This window comes from Corvus hawaiiensis, chromosome 6 (assembly GCF_020740725.1).
Source record: "Corvus hawaiiensis isolate bCorHaw1 chromosome 6, bCorHaw1.pri.cur, whole genome shotgun sequence".
NCBI classification, from domain to species: domain Eukaryota; kingdom Metazoa; phylum Chordata; class Aves; order Passeriformes; family Corvidae; genus Corvus; species Corvus hawaiiensis.
In genome coordinates, this window is record NC_063218.1 from 12,466,990 (window position 1) to 12,493,010 (window position 26,021).

At 43.4% G+C, this 26,021-nt stretch overlaps 1 protein-coding gene and 1 long non-coding RNA gene across 2 annotated transcripts; one reads left to right on the forward strand and one right to left on the reverse strand.

The window, feature by feature from the left end:
• Nucleotides 1–412: 412 nt before the first annotated feature.
• On the forward strand, nt 413–6,734 carry LOC125327185. Its single transcript, XR_007204146.1, has 3 exons — nt 413–1,964; nt 2,666–2,819; nt 6,656–6,734. It is a non-coding gene; the product is annotated as an uncharacterized LOC125327185 (long non-coding RNA).
• On the reverse strand, nt 4,994–25,998 carry HHIPL1 (HHIP like 1). Its single transcript, XM_048306429.1, has 9 exons — nt 25,732–25,998; nt 20,324–20,970; nt 17,874–18,017; nt 17,262–17,590; nt 15,337–15,463; nt 14,886–15,031; nt 11,912–11,993; nt 9,993–10,075; nt 4,994–7,337 (listed from the first exon to the last, which is right to left on the reverse strand). Exons 1-9 carry the CDS (start codon nt 25,996–25,998, stop codon nt 6,814–6,816), a joined length of 2,349 nt encoding a protein of 782 aa, XP_048162386.1. The 3' UTR covers nt 4,994–6,813.
• Between the last annotated feature and the right edge of the window lie 23 nt (nt 25,999–26,021).

Here is a 26,021-nt window from a genome sequence, read left to right on the forward strand (position 1 = left end):
GAGAGATTTAATTTTTGTTTCAAAACTTAAGTAATTTTCAATGGACAGTTAGTGACAGAGGAAGAGGGGAGTCAATGGTGATGGGGAATTTAAGGAGCACTTAAATTTTATGTGTTATTTATGCTGTTCTCCTGTGTGGTTGTGTGCCCATGTATCCCTCAGAGCAACTTAGTGGCTAACATCTACTGGTCACCTTCAACTAAACCTGTCATGGAAACACAGATCACAAAATGCTGGAAAACCAGAGCAGATTAAAGGAATTGCACTGGCTGTATAGTGTGATCTAGGCTGAAGAAAGATTTGGTATCACAGACCTTAGAGGGTGACAGGAATCTTCTTTTGAAGTCCCCAGGAACCAGCACCTCTCCCGGTAGGCATGGCTGAAGCCTGCCCATGTCTGGGTCACAACAGCCCAGGAGGCCCTGGAGAGGCAGAAGGACCAGAAACTCATCAGAAAACCGTGGAAGCTCTCAAAACCCATCAGGAGTTCCTGAGCTTTTTCTTTTGGCTGGCCACCATGCTCAGCAGAGGGGAGGGAAAAACCACTTGAATTGTCCTTTGGGAACAAATACACCTGACCACTTCATCTCCAGCCTGCAGGTGGGCAGAGCTGCTGCAGAGCTCCAGGGAACATGCCTGGAGGCCAGCATTGCTCTTCTGGCTTCACATCACATAGCAGAAGGGTTTGGTAGTGACACCACACAACGACCTCAGAGAAATAGTGTCTCTTAATAACAGTTAAATGGTACAAAATACTGGAAACCAGAGTCTCCAGCTGTTACAATGGAACACAATGGAGCAAAAGCTGGTGGTATTTTTTAAAATATTATTTGCTGTTCTGTTACATTCAATGTGAATTTTCATTCAATGTTACATTGATTTTTCTCGACCTGGTAGTTCCTCCTTTGGTTTAAAATAATTGCCTAACAACCTTTAATTATTTCCCCCTCTGTTTTGAATACATATTCTAGAAGACCATCATTATTATCTAACTATTGTTTTTGTTTATCTTAATTGAAACTACTTTTTTTTTTTTTTCCCGTTATGGCTGTGGTTTTAAAATTGCTTGTTTTCAGAAAAAAGCCACCATTCCTTCCCACTGGTCAGGCAGTACATATAATGCTACCATGGTATGAATATCCATCACTAGGAAAGATACAGCTGATAGCAAGAATAGCATCACTCAGACAAAGTTTAAAAACTAAAGCTAGCTGATGTTTAAAAACTAAAGCTGGCTGATGAAGCCACGTCTTTAAAGACATTCAATGACCTTCCTGATGAAACATTGATTTTCTGAGTTTCATCAATGTTTTTTCAGCATACTTCAAGAATAGATTGTAACTATCTGTAAGTTGTTCTTTCTTTTGGAATCAGTCTCAGAATAATTCCTGTGAAAAATTCCTGCTTGTATCTTGTTTGTGAGCAGCTCACCGGGAGGTGATATAATATTTGGTATTTTATACATTTTGATGGGAAAGACAGGCTATGTGATACAGTTCTGAACCCCGAGTAGATCAGGTAAGCTCTCAAAATTAACCTTCTCAGGCAATTATAATTATCAGCTGATAACTCCCCCAAGTATTCAGCCTGGGTACACTGCAGAAATTATCTTATTTTTCATGCTTTAAAGATGAGCTCTTATAAAAACTTTTGTTTGTGATCCAACAAACTTTAATACAGCCCTTTGTTTGTATTCTAACGTGTTTCTATACCCTTGAGTGAAGGACATGACCCCAAGGAACTCTCGTGTTTATGATCTGCCCGGCAGCTGCGCGCTGCTCTGGGAGGAAGGAGCAAGGCTGGGCTGAGCTTCCCCGCGTGTCCCCGTGCTGCCGGGGACCGAACTGCCACCGCGCGGACACTCTGCCAACCTGCACATTCCCGCAAATACGAGGAGCAAGAGAGATTTGGGAGCCGATCAGAAGAGCAGAGAACTGGGAACTGTTAACCAGTGAAGTCCCAAGGTGAATTTGAAAAGTTGGTGAGACACAGGGTTGGTCCGAAAGTCCCGCTCTCTTATGCTTGGCTTTTCGTGGCTATTTAGGTTTGAAAACATACTCTGTTTTCTCTCTGAAGGTGCAGCATTGTTTAAGCTGTAAGTGAGGACAGCAAGGAGAAGAAACAGCATAGGCAGCTCTTGTGCTGGAAAATGCCTTCAGCAGCACACGAATAGCCAGAGGGCTGGGCGTCCTGATCACCCAGAATTTACCATGGCAGATGTGCACAGGAAAACGCTCATTAAAAGTTAATAATAATAAAAGAGCTGATCTAAACCCAGTTGTTTTGCCACAGATTACACTGAATACAGGAGTCAAACTCTGCAAAACAAAATCTGTAGGGGGTTAGATGTTACTTACCCAACATTGCCAAGTACAGACCTTTGCAGTGATTTTCACCCTGAGTCAGTTGTCCCCCAGCCCGTATATACTGAGGTCCTGATCATTCTCAGTCAATAAAATTTTCCAGCGTGGAGTGGACAGGCAATTGACAAGCTGTTAAAAATAACAAAAACAGTCTAAGGGTTTAGTGATTGCCAACAGCTAATGCCCCTGAGGAACAAACTACTTGGTGTAATACTTGTACAACTGACTGAACACTACAGACTTTCTTTTTTTTTCTTTTTTTCTTTCTTTTTTTTTTTTTTTTTGCTGTTTTTAACAAACAGCATCCCTATTTACCACATTATTGTACAGGAATGATTGACATTTCCATCATAGCTGCTTTTCTGACAACGTTGAAACATTGCTCGAGGCAGCTCTATAGCTACACCTGTGCCCCAGACATGAGAACCTTGGGAAAGTCGCATACGAGGCAGCAAGGTATGATCTGAACACATCAAACGGGTTCCATGTCTTGTTTGTTTACAGAGGACAAAACTATGATTTCTTAAAGCTTAAATTTGGAATGCAGTTAGTAGTTATCAGAAGATGCTTACATCTCTTTTCATACAGAAAAATGTGTGTTTCTGTCTGAAAGTATCTAAGGGGGCCATGCTGACCTTTTAGAGAGGACTATTGGCATGTTTCCGAGAGGAAGGCAGACTTGGATTTTGATATGTTGTGACTGTTTTTCTCCTCTGAGCTTCTGAATTTCTATGTTGACCACACCCAAACAGCGACAGGTTCAGCTCTCCTACAGAGGGACTGATTAGTTCTGGGGACTGTCCCCCCCACAGCCATATCAATGCTAACACATGGAAGAAGAGGCAGGCTGAGCTCGGGACATCCCTGGGAGGGTTTTGGTGGCTTTGGGCCCTGGGGCAGGGCAGGAGTACCTGAGCTGCTGTTCTCCCTTGGCCATCATAAAGTCCAACACAAAGATCTATCTGGTGAGAGGTGGGGGAGAGGTTAATAAAGGAGATAGAGGCCGGAGAAACACGATGATGGCATGTGAGGCTGGGGCCCCAGGCTCATCTTTGCTCCCAGTGCCAGTGCCCCCCACAGTGACACTGCTGAGCTTTCTGAGCTTGAGTCATGCCTTCAGTACAATTTGGTTACAGACCTCTGTGCTTACTGATGTGATACACGAACTTCATGCTGTTCATACCCCGCAGTCTGACACAGCCCAAATTGCCGTGACATGGAGGACATCCTCATGGTGTGCTCCATCCAGGGCTCAGCACCCAGGAGGGTTTTGCCAGCATTTGAGTGAGAACCCCTGATACAACACCCCACCTATTTCACTATCCCTCCACTGCTTGGGCAGCAAGCTCTAAAGATTATTCCTAGAAATGTTGGGAAGATTTATCTATTAGATTTCTTAGAAAGAGCATGGTAAGTCCAAATGAAGATAATGTCTATACCACAGACTGCAACACAGTATGGCAGTGCTCAGTCTGGCTGCTGGGCACCACAAGGACGTAAGCAAAAAATCCTGAGCTCTGGGCAGAGCTACTCTGCCTTGGAGGTAGAGAAAAAGACATGGAAAGGCTGAGTTTACACTGTTCCCTTAGAGATATGCTGGGTCCTCTATGTGATGCAGCTGTGCTAACTTAAGGAAAGGAAAGATATGTAAGGAACAATGCAGGTGCTCCAGTCTCAGTCACAGAGTTGAATCAGGAGAGAAGGCAATAAACCATACTGCTACTAGACAAAAATTTGGGACTGCCACATAATACATGCAGAAGACTGGTTGCACTGTGGGCTATTTTAAGATTTATCCTGAATTAGCATCCAGGAAGTATACTGTCATGTTCAAGTGTAGCAGCAGGGTTTATTAGTTTATCTAACGCTTGATTGGTGTCACATCCTGCTATATAAAAATGATATCAATAAGAATCCTATTAAACAACAGATGAGATAGAAGGTATTTAAATGCATGTGTACTTGTGTGCTTTAAATAGTACAGGCTCATAATTTAAATACCAGTGAACGAGACTGACAGATACCAGGATTTAGAACAGACATTTTTTAAGCTTGGCAGGACCACAATGGTCAGAAATACCTTTCCAGCATCATAGCAGAGCACTGAGCTGGCAGGCACAGACAGGCACACACAGCCACTTGTGCTGAGCTGGCTCGATCCTATTTGAATGCCTTCCCCACTCAGTGTAGGCTAGGAGAAAGGATAAGAGGAAAACAACCCCTTACTTACAAGCCTTGTCTCTTCCTCTGCTGATAAATATTTCCCTGTGGAGCTGGCAGCACCCACGTACCAGCATCAGCAAACTCCTCACCAGCAAACCCGGGGGGTGCAGGGCTCTGTGCTCGCTGCCAGCACAGCCAGGCACAGCTCTCTCACCCGCAGCTGCTCCCTGGGGGCTGGTTTCCCTGTGCTCCGGCTGCCACCAGAGCCTGTGTGTCACCCTGCCTGCCAGCCAGGGATGGTGGCAATCGCCACCAGCAATATCCAAGGTGTATGTGGCCTCTGCTTGTTCTCAGGAGGTTCAAATGGACTAAAGCAGGTAACTTATAGTTAAATTAGAAAAAGAGTACTTAATACTTAGGAAAATGATGGTGAAATTCCTATGGCAGACATCCCGGGATCACCTCAATTCCTTTAGGATAACTTTTATTGTGCAGGTCTTTTTTTCTACCCAGAAGTTTTGAAGTATAACTATGACCAAGATTACCCTTAAAATCTCCCAGACAGAGTTAGCTGAAATTTGGCTAAGGAGCCAAAAGAAGCGGAAGAGGAATTTGGAGAAAGAAAGTTCGTGTCTCCACCTTCCTTTTCCTTCCAGTCCTCTAGTCCCACCAGCTCAATAGGTTCCAACTCTTTTAACAGAAGAATTTACAAAGGACTCTCCTGTTCCCTGAACGTTTTGATGCGCCTGAAGTGAATCTCTGCACTTGAAACAAAGGAGTTTGCAATTTCACTGCAGTGGGAAAGGCCTAATAATAGTCTGGTGCCTGATGGCATTTGTAGGTTTTCAAATGAAATGAGAGTAGTACTTCTCAGAAGGCACTTTATACATCTGTTCCCCCTTTATACTTCATAAGAAGTAGGGGGAAATACTTTTTTTGGATCATCTGCTTTTGTATATTGAAGGTGTTCTTCATCATCAAAAAGAATTTAATGAGAATTTATCAGAAAGTTCAGGAAAAATATTTAAAACAAGTTATTTACCCTATACATGTTTTAGGCGTAATAAGATATTGTCTACTTGAAATTGGGGAATTAAAATAAATATCCACAGTAAGAGTTTTAGATACAAGGTTTTGTTTGTGAACTTTTCTGGACACACTGGTCATTTTACATTTGAGTTTTTTGGGAGTGTTTTTGTCTTTCTCATGCTCTTGTGTGAGCAGCAAGACAAAACCTATCCTGATTACACCAGGCAAAACAAATAACCAGGCAAAATGCTTTCATAAGAGAACACATGTCTCTAATCACCACTCAGGTGAAAAACACATTTCAGACAAAATAGGGTTGCTTTTGTTTGCTTTTTTTTTTTAATATCCTCTAAAAAGGGGTAAATATTACAGGATTATTGCCCCAGTGCATTACCTCTTATCTAGTCATTCACACCTGTGAAAAACTGAATGAAAAAACATGTGCCTTCATAAAGTTTGGGAAAGTGGACGCACAAAGTATGTTCAGAGTTAAACTGGATAATGATCCTGTTCACTTAAAAAGGGACAGATTTTCAATTCTTTTCATGTAAAAAGGGTCAGATTTTCTTTCCACTTAGGCTAATGTAAATTGCAGAAATACTTTCCATGCAGTACGCTGTGATTTCTTCTAAATTATCTGATTTTGCTTATCCTTGATGACCAATAGGTTTATACCAATAAAAAACATTACAGAAAAATAATTTTCCTTTAAACTGGCGGGTGGAAAGTTTAAAAAGTTTATACTTTGGTAATTTTCAAAGAAAGGCACAGATTTAGAAAGGCACATTCTTAGAAACCTCAGCTCACAGCTGCAGGTGGCAAAGCAAGGCAAACAATGCAAATGCTTCCATAAGAGGGAAACATGGTCATTTGGGATTTTTTTTTTTTTTTTTTTTGGCAAAACATTGTGAAACACAGCTGAGGAATGCTGTATTTTGAAATGGGAAAGGGCAACAGGATGCATCTCTTTTCTGATCTATAAAGGCTGATGTTTGGCTGATGTTCCTACAAAAAACCACTTAGAAATGCAGTCCCTGTCCACAACATCCTCATTTCAGTGCTTCATTTTACTTTTTTTTTTTTTTTTCCCTCTGAGGCAGATGCATGAGGACGACATGAAGAAAACATAAGATTACTTTAAACAGATGCAGCATCCTCAAGGCAGGACACACCCTCCTCAATACTGCAGCTGGTTTAGAGGGTTGGACAAGAAAGGGATGTACTCCGAGTCCCTCAGCTGCCTTCCCCAGCTCTTCTGTCACCAGTCTGTCACCTCCTCCCGGCTGCACTCCACACCAGCATCCTCCTCGTGCGAGCAGTTGTGCGTGCCGACATCGGCATGGGAGCACTCCAGCAGCGTCCTCTCCTGCCCGGAGCACTGCACATCATCCAGGAGAATGCGGAGCGAGGTCCCTGCCCCAAATTCTGCCTTCTTGGTGGCCCGCACCGCGTAGGGGAAGCCGAGCTGGCGGCACACCACGGCGGCGGCGGGCAAGCTCCAGCCATCGTCGCACACCGTGCCCCACTCGCCGTCGATGAAAATCTCCACCCTGCCCCGGCCGCGGCCCCGCCGGCCCTGCCGCATCAGCCGCACGGAGCCATCGACGGGCGGCTTCTTCCTCCTGCGCTGCCCCCTCTGCTCTCCGCCCTTCCCGGGCCTGGGCGTCCTGACTCGGTCCCCTGCCGGCGTGCGGGGGGTTTTGGGGTCTGGGACGCCTCCCCACGGGGCCTCGGTCGTGGTCGTCAGCCGGGGATTTGGTGTTGGTGTTTTCATAATAAACTCTGTTGGGGGAAAAGCCAGAAAACCATGAGTCTGTCACTCTCCGGGCAATGCTTGAAGACAACTGTACAAAACCAGTGCTGATTTTTGACTTATTTAACTAACTTCGTGGAATTTGCCTACTTGACCCTGTTGAGAAGCAACAACACTTAGTGACCCAGTATTTCCTCAGTGAAAAATGTGGGCTGCTGTTAGTCAGTAGAGAGGACTGCAGGGCTGAATGCCAACTCGTGAGCCTCTCCCAAAAAGGAAGCTCCGAGTGGTTCACTGGCAAACATCAGCCTGGCCCTTAAAGGGTAGGTGCTGGAGTTTCAAAGTCAGGAGAGGAGCTCTTCACCAGGATATGGTGAAGAGCTGCCGGAAGCGTTTTACAGACAGGCACTATTTCTGCTCTTCTCTTCATTACTAAGAATTGGATCATTACCAGAGGAGAGCGTGGCCTCCCCACTGGGCCAGATGCTTTATTCAGAGGAGCTGAAATCAGGAACATTCAAAATCAATTCTCTCTGGCAACTGGAATGCGCAAGAGGAACGGAGTTGCCAGGACAACACATAAAACAGGATTTGAGGTTGGGTTTGTTCTTCCTTATGAAAAAAAAAGAAAAAAATAAAAGAGCCTTGAACTCTGAAGAGATGAAAATTCTTTGCTGTCACAGTTTCCAGGCCTTACTGGACTTGCTTATTCACATGTGCTTTATTTTTAGCCTAAAAATAAGTTTTAGTTTGCCAGAAGGAAGCAATTCAGAATTTCATGGAATAACATTCAACAGAGCTGGGACAGTGTCACAGACATTTGTAAAGACATCATGACTTTTTGAATTATATCCCAGATTTATCTACTCTCCTTCATCATTTGCTTTGTAGTACAGAGAGGAGGAAAAATATCACTGTCTTATTTGTGCTTAGTATCTATTGCCCCCAAAAAGACAAACCCTTGCAGCGCTCCATGTTTTTCCAAATAACACTCTTTGAATAGGAATTGTATTCATGACATGAAAATACTTCCTCTCTTTGGAAGCTGAGGTTCTCACGGCAAGAAACAGATTTGAAGGCCTTACCTGTGCACAGCTCATTTGATGAAGCCTGATCTGGCAAAGTACTTAAAACCCCCGGAACTCATAGAATACTGTGTAGGACTGTTTGAAAGCTAATGGTCACCTGGGAGTGCTTTTCACCTCACTGGATCAAGTTGTCATTATATAATACTCTTTGTTAAATTATTTATTAAATACACTTCCAAAAAATGTACTCATAGTTAATACAAGGCACATGCCCTGGTGATTCTGCTCCATTCAGACTAAATACTAACTAAAACAATAAATATTTACAGCTACACTTCCATGTTTGTGTGCTTCTGAATCAAAATGGTCCTGTTTATTTTTCACCAAAAAGTGAATGTAGTTCTTGAGACACTTGGTAGAATCTCTCTCACCATTTCTAAGTTTTAATTTATGATGAAAACTACCCTGTAAACAAGCCCGAAAGATTTAATTATAAGTATAGATTAAAAATCTGAACTTTGGACTTGCATGGAGAATAATGCATAAGCAGAAACACAAAAATGGTTGAACATGAACCAAGTTACTAATATTTGGAAACAGCCTGTGCAGCTAGAAAAGGAGAACATCTCTGAAGATGTGCTGAGTGCTCAGGCATGTCAGCAGTCAATAATTAGCCTTTGAGCTTGTTCCACCTTAAAGACTCAATGTTGCAAGGTGCAGAGTGCCCTCATTATTCCCTGAAGCCAAGGCTGTAGGAACTGTTAGTGACTCAAATGCAGTGTAACGTGATTAATGTAATTAAAAATTAAATAAAAGTATCCTGACTTTAGGGTTCCTGCAGTACCATTAGCTTTGTGACAAAGTTCAGGGACTATGCTGAGTTGGAAGGGAATTTGTTAGAGTACTGCCCAGGTACTTACATGAGTAAATTAAATGCACCGGAGAAAAGAATGGTGAGAGTGCCCAGTCTACTTTTGAGATCCTAATATCGTGTTTAGGTTTTTGCACCTCACATAAGTAGTACTTGGCTTGCTGCAGATTCAGCTCCACCACTGACTACTCCAGCTTTAGCAGTCCAATACTTCATGCAGCATGAAGCAATCAAAAAGCCCTGGAGGGTTTGAGTAAGCCAAAAGTTCACCTCAGTGCGTGATCACTGATTCTTTTGGGAACATTTTCTCTTCCCATATTTTCTTACTTTCAACTCACAATGACTCAGCCCTCATCTTGCTCAATGAGCTACCTCCCAACCCTTTACCCATCATATCCTCCCCACTACCTGAAGCTACTGCAAAAAATCACTTGTCACTGAAAAGCACCATTGAGCACAAGGTCTCTGGACAGGAACAGTTACAGGGAAGCCAAGTTGGTGGTAATGAAATGTGTACAAATGTAGCATGAAAAAGGGAAAATGAACAGGGTCAGAAACTACAAAGCAAATTTCACATGGCCAGGAAAGGGGAAATTCTTTATGACTTATTTGAACTTATTTGGATCTTCAGATCCGAAACAGCTGGTAAGATTTAATTTTGAAGATACCCTGAAGAGTGAAGTTGTGGGTGGTCTCCACACATGTGGACACACAGTGCAAGTCTGGAGTTTGTATCTACTGCCAGCTAACATGAACCAATAATCAACAGCAAGAGTTACACTCACTCTCCTTTGGCACAAATGGGATGCGCTTGCTTTTGACTTTCACTGGCGATGGCTCAACTCGGCATTTTCCTGGTGGTGCTCTCCTTGAAAAAAAAGAGACACATATGCTGCACAATTAATTCCTTTCCTCTGGCATTGCAACACTTTGCTTCCCATTGCTTTTCTAAGAACATAATGCTTATTGGGGAAAAAAAAAAAAGTCTGTTTAAACGATGCAACTAATCTCTTACAGTAGAAAACATAACTAAACAATCACAGATCGCCATTGATGAAAGTCCAAAAATTTGCAAGGCAGTGGAGTACTCTGGCTGTGTTTTCAGTTGCCACTATTGAAGCCATTAAGGAAATAAAACATTAGCAGGTTCAAGCACTACAGAAAGAGATTAATCAAACTGAAAATAAAAATTACAAAACTAGACAGTATACGTTGAACATCTGACGCAAAGGTCATGTGTATGCAAGATTTCAGACTGTTTTCACGGAAGCAAAATAACACACTATTATTCATACAGAAAGCCCAAACAAATGTCATGCCAAAAAAGCATTAGTTTCAGAAAAGAACTCCAAGTGTCTCCTCCAGAGGCTCTCTCCTGGTATGGAGCATTATTTTGACACGCATTTGTTTGCCATGGAGGTGTATCTCACTTCTGGCAAGCCACATCTGGTTCATCACCACTTTTTCCTATGACAGCTGTCCTGTTAATACTCAGACTTCTTCAGAGGTTTTCAAATTGGTTCAAAATGCATGATGTTTGCATTTGGAGGGTATAACTCCTGTGTAATGGGATTGTTTGCATTTCTGTGGAAGGCAGACAGCTTCTCTGTCAACTATCTACAAAAATTATGTTCCCTACTTTTATGAATTTTCCAATGAATTTTTTGTACTCTGAACATGAACAAAACTTCTTTTTAAACTTAAACTTACGACTTGTGTTTGACTTCTGCTTTCTTTATTTTTGAAAACATTATGTAATACCAGCTTCTTAATACATAGTTTACAGGAACTCTTCCATTGCATTAGATAATGGAAAATGCTCCTGACAGAGGAGAGTTGGAGGAAACACATGATAGATCCGGGGGCTCTTTAACTTTGGGGGCTGGTTTCAACATAAAACTAGACAAGTGGTTTGGTTCAAAATGCCCAGATAGATAAAGCTGTAAATTTAATCCATTAAAAAAAAAAAAAAAAAGCTACAAAAATCTCACTCTCCATTTCTGGCTGAAAGTAGCTTGGTGTTTAGCCAATAATAGTAACACTTAAAAAACAGGAAGATGGAAAAAACAGCTGTAAGTCTTCCCATAAAACTCAGCTATTCCCTGCCTTGCCCAGTCTCAGATACAGGCACATGGAATCCAGGAGGTGTAACGATGGTCCAATTTTCTTGTCCAATCCATATGCCTCTTTGAAGCACTAAAAAGCATGTACTTTTTGATATTCATGTCTGGTTTGCCCTAGAAAGCATTGCAGGTCACACTGGTCCAGCTTTGGCAGCAGTGGGCTGGGTACAGGGCTCTTCTGGGAGATTAAAAAAGGGGTGGAGAGGAATTGAGAATAAACAGCTTGAGAAAAACTGCCTCCTTTTGGACAGGAATCTAGAGAAACTTTGCCCAAGAAAGACATTCCACCCATAAAATACACCTTTAGCAATCAGGAAATCTCCCAACCCACATAACACCAACAGGCCCCATAAAAATTTGGCACCAGGCAGTGTAGGTCCCCATGACTGCAAGAGCAAAGCAGACCTACAATTAGTTGCTCCAGATGTTTCTCAATCAACCTCCCCGGAAGGGCCCAGCATGGGAGAAGAGTTAATTAGTCAGCCAAGATCACTCATCACATCCACATCATCACATCCACACCATCCATGCCAGGACTCACAGCACCATCACCAGGTATTTGCAGCAAGGACATCTCATACCTGGACGTGTCCACCACTTTGTACACCACTCCATGGGAAGCTGTGGCACTTGGTACACCAGTAGACAGGAAGTACAATTCCCCTGGGAAAAAAACCAGGCACAGCCATGAAAACTGTCCATGGAGCTCCTGTCCTGTGCAGCACAAAGGTGCTAACTCTGCATCACAGGTCTGAGAGCTCATCGGCAGTCCATTGGCATATAATACTCTTAGTGAGTGGGAGCTTTTACAAATCATCATGAAGTACTATTTGGACAAACTTCCACTGCAGGTTCACCTGCCCAGACTTTACTTGTCATCTCATTATAATCTGTGCTCTTTGACTTCTCTAATGTAAGACACTCAAACCCTGAATTACTGAAATGAAATGAAATGAAATGAAAGGAAATTAAGAAAGTTCACTGTCTTCTGCTCATTTGGATGAAGCACTCCTTTGGGGTGAATTACAGGAGAACAAGATTTTGCTTTTGCTTTCTCTAGCACACCTACAAAATGAGACGTATCTCACACAAAAGGCATTGATTCGTCACAGCTCTATGAGGTCACAAGTACAGGGCTTGACCTTCAGACACACAATGTCCATCACCATTTATTTGACTTCTTTTCTTTTAACTGAATTTCTATCCTTCTCCTGTTGTGCAGGGGAGACTGGGATAAATAGTCCTGACACTCTTCTCTTTTGACAGCTCAAGTGCTTGTGTGGTGCAACAAAAAGGATCAGAGAGAAAAAAAAGTTTGCAATATTAAAAAAAAAAAGAAAATAGAAAAAAAGGCAATATGGACTTGCTTAGGCAGATATTTTTGGGTGTCCTATGGGTAATCCAAGGGGAAGAGGGGAAGGAATGGAGAGGTTAAAGTGAGCAAAGGAATGGGCAGCTCATGGCAGTTGGGGCTGACCTTCTCTCCTCCTACTTGCTCTCCTGTGCTGCCCTGGGCTGAGCTCCTCCGGATAATCTCAGGGCAGAAACCTTTGGCTACCCCTGGTTGGTTTCTTCCTTCTTCTGGTGAGCTTCATTAACAACAGGCCAGAGACAGCCTTGGTCCAAATGGGAATGGGAAACACCTGGCACTGCGTTTTGTGGTGATGTGTGCTTTACACCCTGCCCCTCTCTCCTGGAAGTTATCAGGCAGGAGTGTGGGTGCTCAGGCCATGAAGCACACAGGCTACACACATGTGACGCACAGATACAGTGCCTGGGGTGTCTCTGACATGTTCTGCTGGCCAGGGATGGGGCTGATGGCTTTATAATGGCTGTGCAATGAACCAGAAATAGAGCTCTCCCCACCACATACACACATCCACTGCACCAGGTAGATTAACATTCATGAGAGAAACAATGCCAAAACTTAAATTCTTCTGTGAACAAAACCTTGTTAAAATAAACTGCATGGCAAACTTGTAAAAAATGAGATTCCCAGCACAGAAAAAGGTGCAAGAGAAGACTGTTCACTGCAGATAAAGCAACCTCACTACAATGTTATCAAAAGATTTCTTTCCATTACTAAAAAGCAAACACAAGGCAATTAACTACCTCTGGAAAGAAACTCCAGCCCAAATCTCCACTCAGCTCTCATACTCATGCAAAGCACAGTGCAGGGAAAAAAAGTGGCAGTGTTTCACCCCTGCTTTCACCACCGCCAGACTGTTGACAAGCACAGGATGAGGGAGATCATCCTCATGAGCATGAGCAAGGGTTGCAATCAACAGCTTGATATTGCACTTAGTATAAAGCTGATTTGAACTAAGTTATTTGATTTTAGGGTAAGATATCCTTCTCACTACAGCACTGTGAAATAGCTCTAAATTCCATGAATATTAGCCATTAAAGAAAATGGAATTTAACTCCAAAAAAAAAGTCAACCTTTCAAGCTAATACTTAACTTGGAGGATTTGCATTTATGTGATAAAATTTGCATTTATATGATTTGCGCAACATCCAAACTTGACATAATCTGCAGGAAAAAACAGATGTTTAAAAGCTGGGGCATTCTGGAAGCAGGTGCTTGTGACCATGGGCCAGGAAGTCCCTGGAACAGGACAGAGCACAACTCCTGCATTGCTGGGTTGCACATGAAGCTCCTTAGTGATGGTGCTGAACATTGTGGGGCTCATCCTCTCCCCGCCCCCAACCAGGGGCTGCACGGGCTGCACGTTCTGCAACACCCATGTACAAATAACAGGAAATACCACCAGCTTTCACCCCAGGACTCTTGATTTCCTCCTCTTCAGATCACAGCAGGTACCTTCTAGAAAGCAAAATGTCTCCAGTCATGAAAACACAGCAAAGCCCCACTGAGACTGTATCCTTCAGTCCTCTACAAGGCAAAATCCCAGCTGGCACTAATAAAGTATGGACTTAAGCAGCCTTTTGCTGACGCCTCACTCAAGACATAACATAGGCTTTCGTTCTGCTTCACCTTGACAGGTACAAATATCCCAGCCCAGGGTGAGCAGATACATAATTGCTGTTCATGACATCTGCTTCCCTGTACCCATTAATAATGCCCACGGCCTTCTTGACTAGACAAGAATATAGACTTGCTCTCCCTTGGGCATCAGCTTCTCAGGCTCTCAGGGCCTGCATTCTCCACGGCACAGCACTGTGAAGAATGAGGTTTCTTTTCTAAGCTTTGTTTTGTTCTACTTGGCCCCCTCTTCTCCCTGTTCTCCAGAGAGGTGTGAGGGCAGCAGCACGTCCAGCACACCAGACTCAGTCCCAAGGGAACTGACTCCAATTCCCACTGCAGGCACTGCATGGCACACAGACCTCAAAATTAGCATTGTAACTTTGGGTTGATATTTGGGAAATGCTGGGAATCTCACTCACTGGCATTTTAAAGACTGACAGACTCATGCACTGCCTCCCCACTACCCGCTGCCTCCCAGGAGACCTCTCTGATCTCTTCTCTGGTGTTTTCATCTGAAGAGATATCACAAACATGTCATTCAGTGTGACATAAAGTTAGAAGATTACCTGCTTCATCCTCAGCGAAGGAGATGATGTATTGGTAATAGTTATTGATAAGCCCAGGGAACATGCACGTTTGTCCTGTTCCCATGCAGATTTCACTGTACTGCCACTCTCCAGTAGCATGATCCTCCTTCAAAGACATCAGCCGTCTGCAAGGCAAAAGAGCACTTCCACAACCCCACCAAGAAGATTTATGAATATTAGCACGGACATCTGAAAGGACAGTTAATGCTTCCTACCCATCCTAGCTGCAATAGGAACTGCAGCTTCTCTGAAAAGTGAAGGATTGTTAATATTAACCCAAATGTACTATACACCCTGCAACCCCTTGTCTTTCAAGGGCAACACAAGCACATGAAAAAGCTAGAGGGGAGGGCTGAAGGGCTATCAGGCTATTTTTTGGGGGATTTTGGCTGGGGGTACAACTTAGTGAGTGTCCTAAGTGTTTACTTACCCACTCATAAAATCACCAAATATGTACAGGCCATTCAGGTTTGGAGACTCACAACCTCGATAGACATAGCCTCCTGTAACAGATTTCCCCATTTTGTGTGGATATGCATAAATTGGAAGCACATCATCTGTAGGGCAGAAAAGATCTGTGACTTGTTTTGCACATGCTGCAGAGTAGCTCTTTATCTAGATTGTTCTGAGACTGGCAGAGTACAACCAGGTTCACTGGAGCATCTTCTATTTAAATGAAGTGCAGATGGAGTTGTATTTATTTTGATTTTCACCTTTTCAGAACCACATTTGATTGCCCTGCCCCCCACCAAGACACCTCAGCACTCTCCTGAGCCCTTCTCCTCCCACTACAGTCCATCTCTGTTAGTGCCACTTCTGGCACATTTCTACAGAGCTTATCTGGTTTAGCTATGAATTCACAGTTACCACCAGAGCCACTGCACCCATGCAGGAAATGCAGCTTTGTTTAGGTAGTAAAAGGAAAAAAAGAGATGGGTAACTCCAGACTACAGGCACTGATGAAAAGATATGTCAGATGTCAGCACAAATAGCTTCTGTTCCTCTGAGATGGAGAAGCAACTTGAAAGGGCCATCAAATATTTATGGGATGGCACAGGCATGAATGATGTAGTACTGGCATATTCATTATGAAATATAAGTTAAAACGTAAGACAGATGTAAATCGGAAAGAGCTGTCCTGATTTTGAGGGCCTCCATTAGGTGCTTCCTCCCCTTTCTTTTGAAACTCCTGGCTTACAGGTACCTCGTGGTACCCTCTTCTCCTCATCTTCGCAGCCTTTCTCCCTGCCCATGTAGCAGATGCTGCAAGTAGCAAACCCAGCAGCTCTGCCAGTGAGGAATTTGCACCAGGGGAATTTCATCTAAAGCAGGTGTTTTCTACACTTCAGCTGTGCTTATCATTATAAAGGGGCTGTGACATTTCACTGTTCTAACAAAAGGGTCTCTAAAGTCATCAAAAATTGCTCTGAATCCCTGGAGACCTCAGTAAAGTGTCTGCCATGAATGTTCATGCGGGTACTGTCACACAGGAGAGCATTAAATGAGCTCTCTGAACAACTGCTTCAGCAAAGGGAGTGCAAAAAATCTGTTCCCTGCTCTTGACATTTTTAAAAAAAAATACTTAATCACTCTCATTGTACTTATAGCTAAGTTAATAAAAGGAAGGAATTTAAACTGAGTTAATAATAGGAAGAAAATTAAACAACAACACACAGCACAGAGAAAAGAATCAGAATCTCAGCTAATGCAAATCAGTGCCAGCCCACTCCACTGCCCCCCTTGATCTCTGGGAAGAGGTTCCAGCACAAGACATGGTCCACATCAGCCCTTGCAATTCAGTATGTTCTGACTTCACCTGTGCACTGGAATTTAGCCAGCCAGCAAATATTCTCAATCCCATTTTGAACAGTTCAAAGACATGAAAATAAAATGAGGTTTTCCTTTTTGGCATAGTTAAAAGAAACAAAAATACACTGGACATTCAATTGCCTCAAAGCAGGCAGCGTGCAGAAGGGTTGATCAGTTGATGTTTTTCTCTCTTTTTTTAAAATAAGGACAAAACTTGTGAGTTACAGAGAAAACTACAATTCCTCCAAATTTTTCTTGCTCCTGCACGAAAGCTTATTTTATGTGGCAGAGATTAAATTGTCCCTCTAAACCCCAGAATCACCAAATAATTTCACTAACAACACCGATCACCTAGAAAAACAACAGCTAGCATGTTTCACTTTCCTCCTAACTCAGAAACGGTAACATTTGTACTTTCAGTACTTATGCCAAGCCAGTTCCCTTCTAGACCGAGACAGTAGAGGTTTACATCCCAAAAAGGTGTGTTTCCCACCAAGCAGCTAGGCTTTGAAGGCAGGAATTAAAAATGAGAGCCCATCTCTTTACCCAATGAAGAATTGGTGCAAAGTTTTTTATCGTAACAGCTGAACCCTTCCCTCGCCCTCCAGCCGTAATTTTTCCCTTTCTCGACGATGTCGACTTCTTCGTATTTATTCTGCCCCACATCTCCACAGAAGAGCCGCCCTTTCCCTTCCTTGGTTTGAGGGTCCCCCCTATCAAAAGAGCAGCGCCACATGTTCCTCACTCCGTAGGCGTAGACTTCAGGGCGAGCCGTAGGGTCGCTGATGAAAGGGTTGTCAGGAGGGATTCGGTACAGGGGCCCGCGGTCGTTGTTGTTCACATCGATCCGCAGCACTTTGCCCAGCAGGGCTGATCTGCATTGGGAGAAGAAATGAAAGAGAAAAAGAGAATGAAATAAGACTAGACCTTGGTAAAAAATCAGAGATGGGGGGTTTGGAAAGTCTAGGGTTTCATTCTTTATGTTTCAGAAAAGAGAAGTCTTTGAATACCTCTGAAAAAACAATCATTTCAAGATAATTGCATTTGCCCCCGAACAATGCCAGCCTTCATGTAGCTGGCATTGATTTCCCACACCCTGCTGCCCTGCAGACACATGCTGGGAGCCTGGAGCTGCCATAGGGATGGATCCACTCTTACTTGTTCTGAGCATTTCCAAAGGTGCCAAAAGGATCCCCAGCCATGCCTCCATCTCCAGTAAAGATATAGAGATACTCATCCTCTCCAAAGAGCAGCTCCCCTCCATTATGGTTGGAAGCAGGTTCTTCTATTTCAAGGATTATCCTATGAGAAAACAGGGAGGAAAGCAATTACCTACTGCACAAGCACTAAGCAAAGGGCAGAGCAATGTCATGCCAATGCTGTTCTTGACAGATGGAAGCAGCTACAGATTGGTTTTGACACAAATTCCTCCATATCCATGTTACTGAATTTTTCTTGGGCTTTGCTGATTTTCTAACCTTAAATAGTTTCAACATATTTTCCAGATTACAGAAACACCAAATTGTGTAATATGGAAAGTCTGGGAAATTACATGACAAAATATATTTTTAATTACTTCAACTTTTCCTCTGATTCTTTCTTCCTCCTTGTTAAACTCCTTTTTAATTTTTATTTATATTTTATTAAAGAAAAGGTATCTGAGCTTATAACCAATTGGAAACTGTAAGAGAAAAGACTCCAGTCCATCTGTGCATCTGTACAGCTTTTGGCACAATCCTGACAGGAGCTTTCAAGGAGAACATAAAACTTTTCAAACATTAAGGAATAGTTAAATTCTTAAAGAGAGAAGAATCCTTAAAATATAATTACACACCCAAGACCTTATGAGTTTAAAGAGCAGTTAAAAGCAGCCCCACCAACAAACTGACATTTTGACAAAGGTTATTCAAAGCAGTACCAACAAAATTTACCTTAATTTAAACCCCAAGATCTCTATTTTAGTTTTTTACTTTATGCACCTGGAATCCCTTTCATAGCAAGAAAGTGTGAAATATATAAAGTATAATTTTATAGAATGGTAAAGCCACAAATATATGCAGGGGAGGTTCCCAGGTATAACAACTGAAGATTGTTCATTTTACTCCAGCTTCTAAAAAAGTCCGGATTTCATGCTGGCAGTGCATCTTAATAGCTATGAAAGCAAATTATAATATTTACTTACATCACCTCATTTTTAGACAGTTTTTTTTCCCTTCTGAAATGTTGATAGCTATTGTGAGTTGTGGGAAGGAACCTGACTATGGAGTGATTGTCACCGCCTGTTAAATGTCAGCACCTCTGTGATAAGGTAACTGTGCAAGAGTGCACAGGCTCCATCTGGCAGAAGGAGTGAGAGACGATTCTGTGTGGACACAAAGGTGAATCTTCCTCAGCCTCCCAATGAAGATGGAAAAAACCAAAATGCACTGAGCAAACATCTGAGGATAAACAGACACACGCCTTTGTGCCGAGACAGTGCACACCACATGTCAGCCTGAGCTCCCTCTTGGGCAGCAGCTCAGGATGAAGTCAGTGGGACCTGTGCCTACACAAGCACAATAGGACCACAATTTTGTTTTCTTAAGCTTTTGCCGTACTAACCATAAGCTAAATAAGCAAAGAAATTGTTACAAACATAGAGCCTGAGGATTCTTAAACAAGACAACTCATGGGCTGTCGATATCTGCAGGTTTCTGATTCACTTTCCTGAGTGCCAGGTTGTAACTCCCCTTACCTGTCATCTACAGTGCTGCTTACACTGGATTGCTGTAATTGCTTTACAAACCAGTATCCCCTATCTATCATTAGGCTACATGCATTTTTGAGCTAGAATCATCCACAGCTGGGTATTTGGAAAGCCCCTAATAAAATCCAAATAAGGAAGCAAAAATCTTAGCATTAGTAATATTCAAGGGTCTCTCAAAACGATGGTTCTATAATATAGTTCTGCAACAGGTTGTAAATCTATAAACTGACCCCACAAACAAGTCCCTCATCATCTGTGCATTAGTGTGGAACAACTGCAAGGCCAGACTCAAACAAGTGACACTTCCAATTAAAATGCACTCAGTAATAACACAGTGACTTGCTTTTTATTTAATTTGATATTAAATTTGTAATATCACAGGGCTGAGTTGTTGTTCAGATGAGAAAATATGGGACCAAATCCATCTTTGGTCTGGTATCACTTAGTTTGTTTATACTAATTTTGGAAACCTTTGGCTTTGAAATGATTTTCACTCATGCTTTGCAGAAGTCTATTTTAAAGGGTAATCGTAAAAGTACAAAGCAAACAAACAAACCTTCAAGCCCCACCCAAAAAACCCCCCAAAATACTAAGTATAAATAATGTTTAATCCATGTTTAGTTAAATCCTCTGACATGCCAGAACTGAGAGCTATAGGTGTTTTATCCCTGAACACTTGCACTCCATCCATGGAGGACACACACATTCTGTACCTCAACGCCCTAGACGTGGACTAACATGCTACCAATCCGGCATGCAAAAACATTAAGCTAAATAAGTCTCATTCATTAATAGTCCTTAAAAATGCACAAGTTGCCCTCTAAGATCTTAAATTCGTTTGTCAGAGAAACGTGTACAATACCTTTCAGAACCATGGTCCAAGGCATTCATGTCACTAGGAGAAATTCTGAACTCACTGATTCGGATTCTCTCTTCATAACGAACTTCAACTGAATAGTAGACGTACACTTTACCATTAAATTTGAATTTAGGATGGAAGACAATACACAGAAACCCTCTCTCATCTCCTTCCCAGGGTGAGGTAAGCACAGCCTCGCTGATGTTCAGAAAAGGCTTTTCGAGCCTGGATCCATCGGGGAGGTAGGTCCACACCAGGCCAACCTGCTCTGCGATGAAGAACCTGTGGGTGCCATCGTTGGCGTGCACCATCGCAACGGGATTGCGCAGCCCGTTGGCGACCTCCATGAGGCAGAGCTGGAGACAGCCCTCGGCGTCAGCGGTGACCAGCCCCAGGTTCTGGTTCAGGTTCTGGTTGGCCAGCAGGTGTGGGAAGCAGTAGTCGGTGTCCTCCAGGGACAGGTAGCGGCAGAACTTTGCCATGTTGTTTTCCAGTGCAATTAACTCCGGGTCTGCAGAGAGAGAGCGAAAAATGGAGTGGCAGTTTTGCCACACTTGCATGCAATAGTCTTGGCATAGTCCTGGTATCGTCCGCACGGGGGTGGAGGGATCTTCAGCATCATACAAGTGAGCTGCATATGGAGAACATTCCTAGAGGGAGGGAGAAAAAGCTTCAAGTCATTTCTTGGACCAGACTTGAAACAGCTGAGCAGTGATACTAATTGGAGATACTCCATCTTAATTAAAAGATATGTTGTGGTTTATTCTGAAGTTATATTAACAGAGGGAAAGATCTGAGAAAGGGGGTTTGTCTCAGCACTCATGGAAATTATCTTCAATATTCCTGGTGAAAGCTGACTTCCTCAAGCTGTTACGCATTTATTCTAACAACAGAACTTTTCAAAAAAACCTGCAATGATGCCTATGTTGCTACATCACCCTAGTAGACTGTACTGAGAAAAAAGAGACTTTTCTTCCTTGGATGCTCTGACTTTATCTATGAAATAGTAAGATCCATCACAGAACAGAAGTGAAATCAAAGAGTTAGCTGAGAAGATTCAGGCCCTGCATCTCCACACTGACAAGAGAATGGGGAAGGCCATCAGGGCCAAAGCCTGGGGCATTCATACCTCATCATTTGATAATCCAAACATGCACCTCAAACATGGGTGTGATTTACAGCTTGGAAGGAGTGGGATGAGAAAATGGAGGAGGAGGGGAGGACACCATCCTTGCTTGTGTCCAGTTGCCTTTGCTGGTGGACCTTTGCCTACAGACATTTATATCCCCAGCCAGGAGTGGGGAAAGACATCTCATAATCCTGACAGGAGTCACCAAGTTCTGCAAGGGATGCTGAGGGATGCTGAGGTTGCAGGATTTCAGACAGTGAGCACAAAATGGCCATAATCCAGGCAAGGCCCACTGGCAGCAGCTGCAGCTCAACCCTTGTTTATGGAAAGTGCAGCCTTGAAATCTGCCTAAGGACTGGATCAAGTTCACACATCTCATTGAATTCTTCACTATGAGAACGCCTACAGACACATTTTCCTTATGAAAAAGCTGAAATCCAGTAAAACTCTAAGTTACAAACTGACCACAGTGACTCAGTTCTGCTTTGCAAGGGTTTTTCCTTGTAACAAACACAATATTTTCCAGTTATAATGCATCTTCTCAATGAGCACCTCAAAAGTGCTCCTCAAATAACACAACATGTCTCTGTGGAGGCTCAGTTATTTTCAAAGTTGTATTTTGATAAATAACTAATGCAAGAAAGGTCAGAAGAGAAACCACTACTTAAATAAATTCTGTATTTTAAAATTCCTAGCTGGCATTTCTTCATTTTTTTACTAAGCAAAACCAGCTTAATTAAAAAAAAAAAAAAAAATAGGGAGCTGTTTCTAGATCTATAGGGAGCTATTTCTTAATGCAGATTACAACACTAGTCAATAGCTGAAAAGATATAACATCTGAGATTCCGAACTGTTTAAATTGGCTGATAAGCACACACAATATTTAATTTTTATTTTATTTTCTATTACATACCATAATGAACTGAGAGGCCATATAACAGATCATTAGTGCACAATAAGCCTTCCTCCTGGAATGTCAAGCCATTCATTGCAAAATGAAGGTTATTATGCCTTCAAATGAGCAGCAATTAATGTGGTAAAAAGAAGATTGCTTGTGACACAAAACACTGAAATTACACAGGCAGATTGGGTAACACACTCGCTTGCTTACATGAGGTGTGCCAGGGACAGAAAGAGACAGAGCATTTGTCAATTCACTTGTAATGATTGAAAAATTTGCCTTAGAAAACAAACTGAAATGAGACAGAACGGGAATTTGATGGGAAGGCTGAGTGGGAGCTGAATCTGTTGTTGCCTATGGAGGTTTCCCATTCAGAGAGAGGAGGCCCCTCACTTGAGTACTCAGGTGTATCTCATTCTCTGAAAGCCTCTTTCAAAGCAAGCAGTGATCTTATGCAGTATAAAGCAATGCCCTGGCTTCAGCATCAGAATTAAAAATAGCCCGGAGATATGGTTTCCCTGTCTCTTTGTCTTTGCAGGCTGTTCACCACAGCCTCGGGTGTGTCTGAATAGAAGCTGTGGGCAACTTCCTCCCTCCCTGCCACATTCCTGGTGGCATACTGCTAATTACAGCAGCATTACACTGGCAGTGATATTCAGAGATCTGTCACTAGCCTGAAAGTACCCCAGCATGTCCTAGGGTATTTTCAAGACACATGTGAAATATTTTCCAAATTTTATTCCATAAGAGATGGAGCCTCATGCCTTATGCTGAATTTCTCTGCTTTTGAAGCAAATGTTGTGGTCCTTTAGCCTTCACATCTTCCTGTCCTGTTCACGTAACTCAAAATACCAAGAAACTCTACCCTTAGTCAGAGCCCAGGATCAATATTAGATCTAAATTCTCATTTCCAAATGATGCTGTCTGTTCATTAATTTTAAACTATGTTGTGATCCGAAGACCGAGGAAACTAATGGGCAGATGATCAGTTACTTCAGTAGGGCTGGAACTAGTTTGTACTACGAAAATAACTCATCAGAAAACAAAACAAGTTACATTAAGACAGGCTAGCCAAATGCATCCTATTTGTTCCAGGAATTCAGTGGCAGCTCCTTATCTGAGGAATTACAACAGTCTGAATCTGATGGAACACCCATATCAAACAATGTCTTATTTACTGCTGCTATCAGCCTGGAGGAAGCAACAGGACTCCTCCAAAAAGTGTTTAACTTCCATATTATCCCTAACGTTCCATGTCCACCTCCATCTGGAAACTCAAGCCTTTAAGCAAGCTGTTTCCCAAGAAGCAGAGTGAGGCATCTGTTCACTTGCAGTTTGGTGGAGAAGAGAAGGCTCCAAGGTAACCTTATGGCACCTTCCAGTATCTAAAGGAGCTACAAGAGAACTGGAGAAGGACTTTTTACAAGGCAGTGTAGCAATAGAACAAGAGGTAATGGCTTTAATCTGAAGGAGGGTCAATATAGATTAGGTATAATTACAATGAGGGTGGTGAAATACAGTAACAGGTTGCCAAGAGAGGTGATAGATGCCCCATCCCTGGAAACATTCAAGGACAGGTTGGACAGGGTTCTGAGCAACCTGATCTGGTTGAAGCTGTCCCTGCTCATTGCAGGGGAGGTTTGACTAGGTCCTTTCCAAATCAAACTATTCTACTATTCTAAGAACTCAAGAAAATGCAGGAATCCACAAGTACAAGCTGAGACACTTGTCAAAATAATTTGATCACATTTGAGAGAAACCATGAATTGTGAGCAGAAAGAGACAGAAGCACGCTGAATAAGTCACAGAAACACACTTATTAATTCAGGTCTAGGATATAAATTGTATATACAATGAATGAATAGAAGCAGAATGTTCTAGAGTGTTTGCAATGACTGAACATCCCTTACATGCTTGTGCAGCCAGAGGTGGTGGTTTGTAGCCACATCTGGGCTGATGATGCACTGAGCTCATCAGAACATTTCAGTGAATCATTGACTCCCACATTGAAATATTTCTCTGTTTCTGAAGACATTTTCAATGGTCGGCTTTCTGACAAACACAGGAGACTTATTTATCTCTTCCAGAAGCAGGAGTGCTTAGCACACACTGCTAACTGGTTTCCTATCAGCAAATGGACTCTTAGACACTGCTTGTTTCAGAAATATATTCAAATGGTTTTTGCTTCCAGTGCAACGTGAGATGAAATAGAAGTCAATTCTCTAGAACCTGGTGTGGTAAAGTGTTTTCTTTCTCTTCACACTTTAGGGAACCCAAGAGGTACTGGCAAAATGTTAGGAGTAGCATTTCTGAAAAGCCATCTGAGCACAGCAGACAAGACTCCATTGTCTGAATTAATTTAAGGTTTACACTTGCACAGTGCTGAGCTGCCACTGCTGTGTCTCAGGGGCATTCTCAGACATGCGAGGCCTCCACTGATGATAGGGTCAGACACTTTGTTCTGTGCAGACTGTGATCATCCTGTTATCATATCTGGCCACAGAATATCAACCCTGAGTAGAAATTCCCCCCTGTGCAGGATGGCCACCACAGAGGTTCCTATGCCACATCCACAGGCATTACTGTGCATCCATCACCAGCACTGTTAGCACCTGGCACATGCTAAAAGTATCTCAAAGTGCTGTAATCCAATACAAAAAAACCCCACCTGACCCCATCACTTGTCATAACAAGCAGCATGATTTGTGCAGACAGGTCCCCTGTGGATGTCTTCACCAGGTCTGGTGTCCTAACCCCAGGAGGGTGAGGAAAGTCTGCAAGCTGTAACTGTCCACATACCTATCTCAGAGACTGCTGCTCCTAAACTAATGAAGAGCAACATCCTTGTTCCTCTTTTAGACAACTGCAAATGGACAAAAGTCCACTGGGATACTTGATGATGGACAGTCACTCCTTCCAGTGCCTGGGAACACACGCCTAGGCTGCTGCGCTATTCCTGATGCACCCATGTGTGGGCTGATGTGCCCAGGCACTAATGCCATGGCTGATGCCACCTGATGTGGGTGGGTACTCCAGTCTGGGCTTGGGAATTAACGTCATGGCTTACACTCCCCTGGAGTGTCCAAAGTCCCTGTGCCTGGACAAGTGCACAGGATCAATGCACCCATGGGATCAGTGCACCCATGTCTGGGCCGAGCCATCCATACCTGGGCTTGATGTAGCCCCGCATGAGTAGACGCACACACACGTGGGCCAAAGCACCTCGATGGGGCAGAAGCATCCATGCCTACACCAGAGCTCCGTGCAGGGGCTGAATACCCCTGATGCCCCCTGCGCATTGGCAGGCCCCCACGTGGCTGAACCCCGCGCGGCGGGATGCCCCCTGTGCAGTAGGAGCTCCGGGAGTCCCGAGGGTCTAACCTGGCAGAGCAGGTCCTGCAGGTGCCCGGCGCAGGCGGCGTAGGTGCGCTCGTCGAGGCCGGCGCTGAGGCGGTAGAAGCGCTGGAGCAGGGCGCGGTCGCGGCGCGGGTCGCAGCAGCCGAACTCGGCGTAGCGGCGGCAGAAGGCGAGGCCCCGCGGCGGCCGGAACGGCGGCTTGAAGTCCAGGCACTGCGGGTGCGGCCGCGCCGAGCGCGGGGCCAACGCCGCCGCCAGCAGCAGCGCCAGGGCCGCCCGCGGGCCCCGCATGGCGCTGCTGGGGCACCGCCGGA